Raw genomic sequence first — 10,233 nt, 5'->3', positions numbered from 1 at the left:
GCGTGCCCTAAAAACTCATTTGTTCAGACTGGCCTACCGCCTCAATGCATTAACCTAACGATCCCTGTGTGGCCTATTTATAATAAAAAAAAAAAAAAAAAGGTTCCTCGCATTATGTTCTCATACACTTTATGCAGTATTAGCCCTCTGTGTCTGTACTGCTACATACTTAGGCAGGTAACTGGTTCATGCAGCTTTACATGAACACCTGAGCCTTACACTATAGCTGGTCCGAATAACTAAAGCAATTGTTACCATCCACCTCTCGTGTCTCCCCTTTTCCCCATAGTTTGTAAGCTTGCGAGCAGGGCCCTCACTCCTCCTGGTATCTGTTTTGAACTGTAGTTCTGTTATGCTGTAATGTCTATTGTCTGTACAAGTCCCCTCTATAATTTGTAAAGCGCTGCGGAATATGTTGGCGCTATATAAATAAAATTATTATTATTATTATTAAATGAGGGGCAGGTGGCTGGGCCCGGGTGCATTGCCAGAGTGGACAACAAATCCCTGGGGCTAATGGAGTAATCGGGCTTGGAGGTAGTCCAGAATAAACGTGCCGCAGAGACCACAAATAGAGGCACGAGCAATATGCAGCCTGGCTTTGTTGTGTTGAATTTTTTAAAAGTCAGAATTCATAAGCCGGTCTTAAATCTTTTTACATAGCAAACCACACACACTTTTTCTCCCACATTTCAAAATTGGCAACTGTGGGGTAAAATCACAAAAAAGGTGGAAATTTGTTGGGCAAAAACTATGTGCTACATAATTTGTGAATTTTTTATGCTACAAAAAAGTTGATGAATTCCTACCATGTAGTAGAGACATGCAGGAAAGTGAAATAAAAGAAATAATTGTGGAGGAGCCAAGGTCGCTGTGAAGGCAAGAGAGCAAGGTCATTTGTGACATCGAAGAAAGAGTAGGTAGCCAGCTTACTACAAGAGCACGCAGGTCTCAGGAGGTCAGATTGACGCCACTGCTCGGGGAATGAAGATAGTGGACAAAGTAGGGTTAGATCCAGCTGCACAGAGAAAATTCCTGGTGTTTCATTCAATCATATTCCAATTTCAAAAAAACATCCGATAAAGTCCAAAAGAAAAACACCACCAATGTGTTTCTGGTGCGTACAGCACCCTTAGAAATCATTTGTGACATTGTCTTTTGTGATTGATGGAGGCTGGCTTATTAGCTGTGTATACAGGTGTTGCCTGTCAATGTAATCCCATCTCTATTGACAAGAAGCCTTGCTGAAAAGTCTTACTGAAAGGACAGTACTGTAAGTAAGAGTCCCAAAAAAAACACAAAAACGTTAACAAGAGGTCAGTGAGGTGCAATTTAAGTGAATGGGGTCACATTGCGACCCCTTGGGTACCGTGGTAAACAAGATGCCAAATATCCCACCGGTTGGTTGGATTGTTTGTGACTTACTTGCCGTAGTTGCGGAACCCTAGGAGGTCACAATGCGACCCATTTACTTGGATGGGAAATGCACTAAAAAATGCATGTGTATTTTTTTGCTGTGGATTTTCCACATCTAATGTAAGTCTATTGGAAAAATTTGCACAGAAATCTCAGCGTACCTGGAGTGCCCACCAGGGCCGTGGGGTACTCGGGCCGGGTCCGACGGTTCCTAAGGGGCTTGGTCACTGCAGCCGTGACCCGGTCTGTGGCCCTGGGCATCCAATAAAAGTAATGGAATGAAGGGGGAAATAAAGTTTATAGGGGATTAGTTTGTGATGCTACCTGTGGTGCTCGGCAATAGGGAAATGGCCGACACTGCGGTTCAGGTCCACTGGGGCAGATGGTGACGCAGCAGAGATGATTCAGCTCTCCACGGGTAGGGCTAGGCCCCAGGGCAGTTTAGGAGTTAAAGTCAGTAATGGTGAATGTTATGATGCAGGAAAGGTGATGCAGTAATAATTCCGAGGACACAGCAGGGTGCAGTTTTCCACAGTTTGCTCACAGTTCTTAGAAGCAGTCCCCAGCCGGGGTGCCATGTCCTCCGGGTTTGTGATCCAGCCAGCTTTCAGGTAATTTGGAGTACACTTAGCCAGGACCCCCTTCTTATGTACCTTTCCTGGCCGTCTCACTGCGCTGGCTCCCGCCCCTCCTGCCCTGTGCCTTCACACACAGTGTCCCAAGCCAGCAGCCTCGGACCTTGTTTGGCGACATACTCTTGGTCCCCTTGATCCTATATGGCCACCTTTTTGGCAAATGTGTGTGGCAGTGGCTGTGGCACATATAATTACAACAGTCTCTGGCTTGCTAGTTGAGCCTTGTAGTTCTCCACTAGTCTGGAGGCCGGTTCCCCCACTGTGACGTCACCGCTGTGCTCTGCTTTACGGCCGGCGCTGACACAGTCAGTGCGGGAAGCTGACGCCGGGGGACGTGACAGACATCAGAATGTGAGTATGTAGTGTTTTTTTTTTTTTTTTTTTTTTACTTTTACAATGGTAACCAGGGTAAATATCATAGTAACATAGTAACATAGTAACATAGTTAGTAAGGCCGAAAAAAGACATTTGTCCATCCAGTTCAGCCTATATTCCATCATAATAAGTACCCAGATCTACGTCCTTCTACAGAACCTAATAATTGTATGATACAATATTGTTCTGCTCCAGGAAGACATCCAGGCCTCTCTTGAACCCCTCGACTGAGTTCGCCATCACCACCTCCTCAGGCAAGCAATTCCAGATTCTCACTGCCCTAACAGTAAAGAATCCTCTTCTATGTTGGTGGAAAAACCTTCTCTCCTCCAGACGCAAAGAATGCCCCCTTGTGCCCGTCACCTTCCTTGGTATAAACAGATCCTCAGCGAGATATTTGTATTGTCCCCTTATATACTTATACATGGTTATTAGATCGCCCCTCAGTCGTCTTTTTTCTAGACTAAATAATCCTAATTTCGCTAATCTATCTGGGTTACTAAGCGTGGCCCTGCGCTTAGTAACCTGATGTTTACCCTGGTTACCCGGGGACTTCGGCATCGTTGAAGACAGTTTCAGCGATGCTGAAGTCTTTCCCCTGATCATTGGTCGCTGGAGAGAGCTGTCTGTGTGACAGCTCCCCAGCGACCACACAACGACTTACCAATGATCACGGCCAGGTCGTATCGCTGGTCGTGATCGTTGGTAAGTCATTTAGTGTAATGGTACCTTTAGATGCTGTGTTTTTTACTCCAAAATGCACGAAAAGCTCATTGTGAGAATGTAGCCGAGACATGTTCAAACCTCCAGTAACTATAGGCTTAACTGGTCATTTACTGAATATAAGAGTTTCAATTTTCAAGTATTGTAGGTCGTAGTTTACTACCTGCTGTGACTTTTGACCTTTATATGCAATTTAACATGTTGTGTGAACAAAGTTGTAGCCAAACTGGCTTTTAAAGGTATCTTGGAGCTTAAGTCCTCTGCAAGGTTGGTGTGCACCTAGAGAACAGTGCGCGGCTGGTCTATCATACTGACCTCTGTGTGCTGTCTTCGGACTCTCGTGGGTTTTATTAGGCGGATATGCATAATTTACATTGAGAATATTTGCTTCAATAATTAATATTTCTTTATTCAGTGGGAATGTGAATTGTAGGTGTAGATGGGGTGCAGTGCCCAGACGTTTCCACTAGAGGCTGCTATGGAGCCGGGGAGCCCTGGGAATAAATCAGGCTGGGCTCACTGGTTTGTCCTTCAGTGATACATAAACACAATTGGGAATTGGAGACTTGCAGGGAGACGCAGCACTTGTTCCTATAACAGTCTGATGTATGGGAGGCTTCTTTGGGGTTGATCGCTGGATGCCGTCCTTCGGTGTGGATCGTAGCGAGCGTTCTGTAAATCTGCTGGAGGCGAGCTGCTGAGGATGCTAGCTGTAGATTGGTCCAAGCTGAGACAAGAGGTTCAGATGGAGTATTAAATGCTTGTTGGGGGAGAAATCTCTAAGCAGTCATCATCCCTTTTGTCAATATGACAGTCAGATGAGGACATGGGAATACAAACAGACGAGCGGAGCCAGCCACAAGGAGGGTGGAGGGAGAGCAGTTTGGCAAAAATGACATGCAAGGAATCTGGGGTTTACAAATCGTCGTCTCTGTCTTGAGTCCATCAACTCCTGCAGCCTTGAGAATCAGAAGAAGAAGGAGAAATCATCCCTAAGTGACCAGCACCGTCCCCGCAGGAGCGCAGCTGCCAGGACCGTGAGTATGTCTATGAGGAGGGCTGGGGGCTGTGAACCTGTTTGATACAATGCTGAGAATCATTGTTGCCATCTGTATCCATGACTCCCCTGCCTGCGGACGATGCTCTTTTTTATAGCTAGCCGCATTGTTTCCTTTACAGAATAATAGGGCGACTGAAGTTTTATTCCTTCCCTCAGTGCCCCCCTATATGATGTGATTTGCATGACGTTCACCCCACTAATGGATATGTTAGGTCTCCAGCGCGGCAGGGAAACCTGTGGCTGCTGCAAAAGCCACTTGGAAAGCAGAAATATGGAGCGTGCTGTCACTTTAAAAGGGAATTATGAGTAAAAGCTCTGCTCTCCCAGGGGCTTTTCAAAAGCTCCCTGCTGAATAAGCTACAGAACCCTGATTGATAGGCGGCGGCGGCGGCGCTGCTGTTCTTTTTAATATCACGTGATTGCGGCCTAATAGCTAACACTAGTAAATATATCTGTTTCTATAGAGGTACGGGGAGAGTTGGGGGACAGGGCCTGGGTTGCAGCCTATGGTAAAGTGATTTCTCCCCCCATTTTTCTTCTGTGTTCCAGGCTGAGAACCTGCGTGATGTGAACCAAAAGGGAGATGCTTTATTTTGACGCTGTTTTCCATGGAGACTCCACGCAGCTCGCCATTCCCTGCTAGTGGTCTGCTTCCTGCAGGAGAGATGGATGGATGGAGACAAGTCACCAGAAGAGCAGCGGCATCTACAAAGTGATGGCTCCCTGCCCCATTACCTCGGTGCCCCCTGTAGGTGTCCCAACAAGGCCCAGCTACAGCATACTGATCATATTGACTGTGGTTAAATGAATGCAATCGGGGGAATAAGAGGTTCCTTATTTTGGCACTCCATGGAAGGGTTAAATGTGTACAGTTCTCCCCATAGTCCCTAAGGACATTACACCGGACCGTGGATTAGAGGACTGCGTGGGCAGATGTGGAGTTCGGCCACTTCTCCTTCCCTCTAGGACCTTATTTTGGCTGCTATTTCTTCCTTCCAAGAAGCTCTGGTGGATTTTTACTATTTGCATTTTGTTGAAGTCCTCATTTCATGACCTACGTACTATGTGGGAAACATAATATACCGATTTGGGGACTGGCTGTCCCCTCCGATGACATAAATGACAGACTCCTTTTAGAGCAAAGCCTGCACCCAGAGGGACGATCTGCAGACCCCAGCGCCTCCTGTGGATTATTGCCTCTGTACATTTGTTTTGTTTGCACATTGGATCGGTTACACTTATTACTTTCTGCTTAAATGATGAATCCTCAGCCAATAAACCTGCACAGCGGAGGTGGGGAATCTCAGATATCTGCAAAACCATCGCATTTCAATCAATATTGGATTCTGGATATTCCCGCGATTATGGATTGTGCGCCAATATTGCTCATTTAGAAGAAAGTTTGCAGTTGTGGGGACTCTACTCAGATAGGGAAAACAGAGTTGTGGGCACAATTTTTCTTTGCAAAACTGTCCCCTTTGTATAAGTATTGACACAGCACAGCAAAGGTGGAGGCCACATATTTTTACATTATCAACCCCTTGTAAAAGTATTGGCCCAGCACAGCGGAGGTGACATACTTTTACATTACCATCCTCTTTGTATAAGTATCAGCCTAGCACTGTGGAGGTGCCATACTTTTACATAACCGTACCCTTTTTAGAAGCACAGAAAAGGTTACATACTTTTACACAATCATCCACTTTGTTTTGCTAGCAGCCCAGCATAGCAGAGGTGACATACTTTTACACAATAGTTCCCTTTGTATAAGTAAGGGCTTCAACACAGTGAAGGTGACATAGGTATACATAAGCAACCCCTTTGTATAAGTACTGGCCCAGCACCTTAGAGGTGACATACTTTTACATAATCATTCCCTTTGTATAAGTATTGGCCCAGCACCTTAGAGGTGACATACTTTTACATAATCATTCCCTTTGTATAAGTATTGGCCCAGCACCTTAGAGGTGACATACTTTTACATAATCATCCCCTTTGTATAAGTATTGGCCCAGCACCTTAGAGGTGACATACTTTTACATAGCCGTCACTTTGCATAAGTATCGGCCCAGCACAGCAGAGGTGACATACTTTACATCGCCAACCCTTTTGTATAAGTATCAGGCCAGCAAAGCAGAGGTGACATACTTTTACATATTCTTTCCCTTTACATAAGTATCGGCCCAGCAACGCAAAGGTAACACACTTTTACATATTCAAACCCTTTCTATAAGTATCGGCTCAGCACAAAGGAGGTGACATACTTTTCCATGGCCATCCCATTTATATAAGTATTGGCCCAGCAAAGCGGAGGTGACATACTTTTACATAGTCATCGCCTTTGTATAAGTATTGGCCCTGCACAGCGGAGGTGGTATACCTGAACATAGTCATCCATCCTCTTTCTATTGGTATTGCCCAAGCACAGCAGAGGTGAGATACTTTTACATATAAGTATCGGCCCAGCACAGCAGAGGTGACATACCTGCACGTAGCCATCCCCTTTGTATAAGTATCGGTCCAGCACAGCGGAGCTGACATACTTGCACATAGCCATCCCCTTTGTATAAGTATCAGCCAAGCACAGTGGAGGTGACATACTTTTACATAATCGTCCCCTTTGTATAAGTATAGGACTCAGCGCAGTGGAGGTGTATAGGTATTGGCCCAGCACAGTGGAGTTGACATAACTGTACATAGCTGCCCTCTTTGCATTACTATTCGGGTCTCCAGTCCTTATAGCCAATTATTGCTCTTTTGGAAAAACAACTTAAGATGATGTCTGACTGAGTTGGTGTTTGGACTGAGGACGCTGTTTCTGGGAGCTGCCCGCATGGCTGAGGCTGGGCCATGGCAGGGTGGCACACTCCGCTGCCTGTGAAGCAGCCCTTGCTCCCACGTTACTAGCAGCAGCTCCTCACCAGAGACTAGAGATGGAGGTTGCCATGGTAAGCGCAGAAAGCTCCGGCTGCAGCAGCCACCTTCCCTATGGATACGCGCAAGCCCGTGCCCGAGAACGGGAGCGCCTGGCACACTCCCGGGCAGCCGCTGCCCAGCAACAACAGCAGCAACAACAACAACAACAGGCAGCAGCAGAAGGCGGGAACACAGGGAGTGGGGCCTGTCAATCTGGCAGCAATAGTAGTAGTGGCGGAAATGCAAAGCGTGCAACCCAGTCAGAGCAACAGTCAGCATCACTGAGGAGGAAGAAAGGGGGGACCCGGCACAAGTATTGGCCCCTGAGTGGCTGCAACAGGTGGAGGAGCCGGCACCAAGCGGGGAACGAATGCAGCAGTGGGGGCGCTGACGAAGGAGAAGACGGAGGCACCTTTCCCTCAGAGCTGGCTCCCTGTGGCTCTGAGGAGATGATGCTGAGGGAAGAAGAAGAAGAGGAGGAGGAAGAGGAGGAGGAGGCGGACAAGAAGCTGTACTTGGCAGACAGTAGCCCAGGGTACCACCCGGTGTATAGCGAGTTTGAGTGCTGCGAGCGCGTTGTCATTAATGTGTCTGGGCTCCGCTTTGAGACGCAGATGAAGACTTTGTCACAGTTCCCGGACACTTTGCTGGGAGATGCCGAAAAGAGGATGCGATATTTTGACCCGCTCAGGAACGAGTACTTCTTCGATCGGAATCGGCCGAGCTTTGATGCCATCCTGTACTACTATCAGTCCGGCGGCCGTCTGAAGCGGCCTGTCAATGTGCCCTTTGACATCTTCTGTGAGGAGGTGAAGTTCTACGAGCTGGGGGATGAGGCGCTGCTCAAATACCGGGAGGATGAGGGCTTTGTCAAGGAGGAGGAGAAGCAGCTGCCAGACAACGAATTCAAGAGGCAGGTATGGCTGCTCTTCGAGTATCCCGAGAGCTCCGGGCCGGCCCGGGGTATCGCCATCGTGTCCGTTCTGGTCATCCTCATCTCCATTGTCATCTTCTGCCTGGAGACGCTGCCAGAGTTCCGGGACGACAAGGACAACCTGCTGTCCACGCTGGGTAGTGAGGACGAGGATGGCTATGGGCTGTACAACCGCACTCTGGTTGCAGAGAGCGGTCACACTGCCTTCAATGATCCCTTCTTCATAGTGGAGACTGTATGCATCGTGTGGTTCTCCTTTGAGTTTGCAGTGCGGCTCTTTGCATGTCCCAGTAAGCCTGGCTTCTTCAGGGACATCATGAACATTATAGACATTGTGTCCATCCTGCCTTACTTCATCACCCTGGGCACCGAACTTGGGAATCAGCCCCCTCAGCAGCAGCAACACCAACAGCAACAGCAGCCACAACACCCCCTGCAGGGCACTGGGCAGCAGCAACAGCAGCAGGCCATGTCCTTTGCCATCCTGCGAATAATTCGCCTAGTTAGGGTCTTCCGAATATTCAAGTTGTCCAGGCACTCCAAGGGGCTGCAGATATTGGGGCACACGCTGAGGGCCAGCATGAGAGAACTGGGGCTACTTATCTTCTTCCTTTTCATTGGAGTTATCCTCTTCTCCAGTGCTGTGTACTTTGCGGAGGCTGATGAGCCCACCACTCACTTCCACAGCATCCCAGATGCCTTCTGGTGGGCAGTGGTCACCATGACTACAGTTGGTTATGGAGATATGAAACCCATCACTGTTGGGGGCAAGATAGTCGGTTCCCTGTGTGCCATAGCTGGGGTATTGACTATTGCATTGCCTGTGCCAGTCATTGTCTCCAACTTTAATTATTTTTACCACAGGGAAACGGAGAATGAGGAGCAGACGCCGTTAGCGGCCAGCGTGTCCAGCTGCCCCTATTTGCCTACCAATTTGTTGAAAAAATTAAAGAGCTCAACGTCTTCCTCTCTCCAGGACAAGTCAGAGTATCTAGAGATGGAGGAAGGGCTCAAGGAGTCGCTATGTGTCAGAGACAAGTCCAGCCAGGACAATGGCAACGAGACTTTTAAGTATAACTGTGTGAATTTAAAGACTCTCGAAACCGATGTGTGAAATTTTATTTTTTTGAAACTTTCTATTTATGCATTGAGGAGTGCAGTGATTATAATTATAAAAAAATGAAAATATGCAAATCTGATCAGAAATGGAAAAAAAAAACTACCTGGGGTTTCTGATCAGATAGGAAACATAAGTGGCTTCCTCTTGTAAGAACATCCAAACTTGGGACCAGACATGAAATACAGGAATTATAGTGCCTGTTCTTTTGGCTTTATTTTTGTATCCCCCATCACCCCATCATTATTTAAAGGAGATTATTTACTGACGGTGGTATAGTCGATCATTCATCGGCATCATTTCACACCCTAAGTGCGAGGAGAGTCTCCAACCTCTGACTTTCTAAACTACAGCTCACATCATGTAGTCAAATTGGGAGACTACCATGCCCAGCATTTAGTTTTGTAAATGTAAATCATACAGCAGGTTCTGCATTGTGAAAAGACAACTCAAGGCTTGGTCTTATGTATCTCCCAACATTAAAGGGGTATTCCAGCTATCACCTATTCGCAGGATAAATGTCAGATTATTGAAAGTCCGCCTCCAGGGACCCCCACTAATCGCCACAACGGGGCACACTGTACCCAGTTCTGGTGATTTATTGAGTATCTCAGCAGTCCGACCTAGCCGTTATATATTCTGGGCATAGGTGATAACGTCTTATAACCAGAATGCCTCTTTAAGTGAATCTATAAATTGCAACATGTTCAGCAATAGAGCCACAGGTTGGACATCCCTCCAATGGGGTCTGTCATTCATGGTGGGCACAATTTCCCTGAAAAAAAAAAGAAAGAAAAAGACAAACAATACTTTATAAAGATGTTTCTATTTGTGTTACTGAAATGTATCTTGTTTATTTGCATACAGAATTAATTATATATTTTTTGTTCCATGTGAGAACGTTTTTAGTGGTGGCATACTTATAGCAATGTATACATAGCTCACAGTAACATCATTTGACTGAATGTTCTTAAAAGAGGAATTTATCTCCTGTGTCAACTAAATTCTCAAGTGTGGAATCCACTGTAAGGCCGGGGTAACACTTGCGAGTTCAATG

General features: G+C 46.6%; 1 protein-coding gene across 2 annotated transcripts; it reads left to right on the top strand.

The window, feature by feature from the left end:
- The first annotated feature begins 3,681 nt into the window (after positions 1-3,681).
- On the top strand, positions 3,682-10,019 carry KCNA4 (potassium voltage-gated channel subfamily A member 4). 2 transcript variants are annotated; one of them, XM_069740139.1, is made up of 2 exons: positions 3,682-4,186; positions 4,759-10,019. In XM_069740139.1, the coding sequence occupies exon 2, from the start codon at positions 7,143-7,145 to the stop codon at positions 9,171-9,173; it is 2,031 nt and encodes a 676-aa protein (XP_069596240.1). In that variant the 5' UTR covers positions 3,682-4,186; positions 4,759-7,142; the 3' UTR covers positions 9,174-10,019. The 2 variants fall into 2 exon arrangements, with proteins under 2 accessions (XP_069596240.1, XP_069596241.1); XM_069740140.1 differs by having other exon boundaries at positions 3,682-4,190.
- The last annotated feature ends 214 nt before the right edge of the window (positions 10,020-10,233 follow it).

This window comes from Ranitomeya imitator, chromosome 9 (assembly GCF_032444005.1).
Source record: "Ranitomeya imitator isolate aRanImi1 chromosome 9, aRanImi1.pri, whole genome shotgun sequence".
In the NCBI taxonomy this organism is placed as follows: domain Eukaryota; kingdom Metazoa; phylum Chordata; class Amphibia; order Anura; family Dendrobatidae; genus Ranitomeya; species Ranitomeya imitator.
This window is presented reverse-complemented; position numbering and strand designations above follow the sequence as displayed.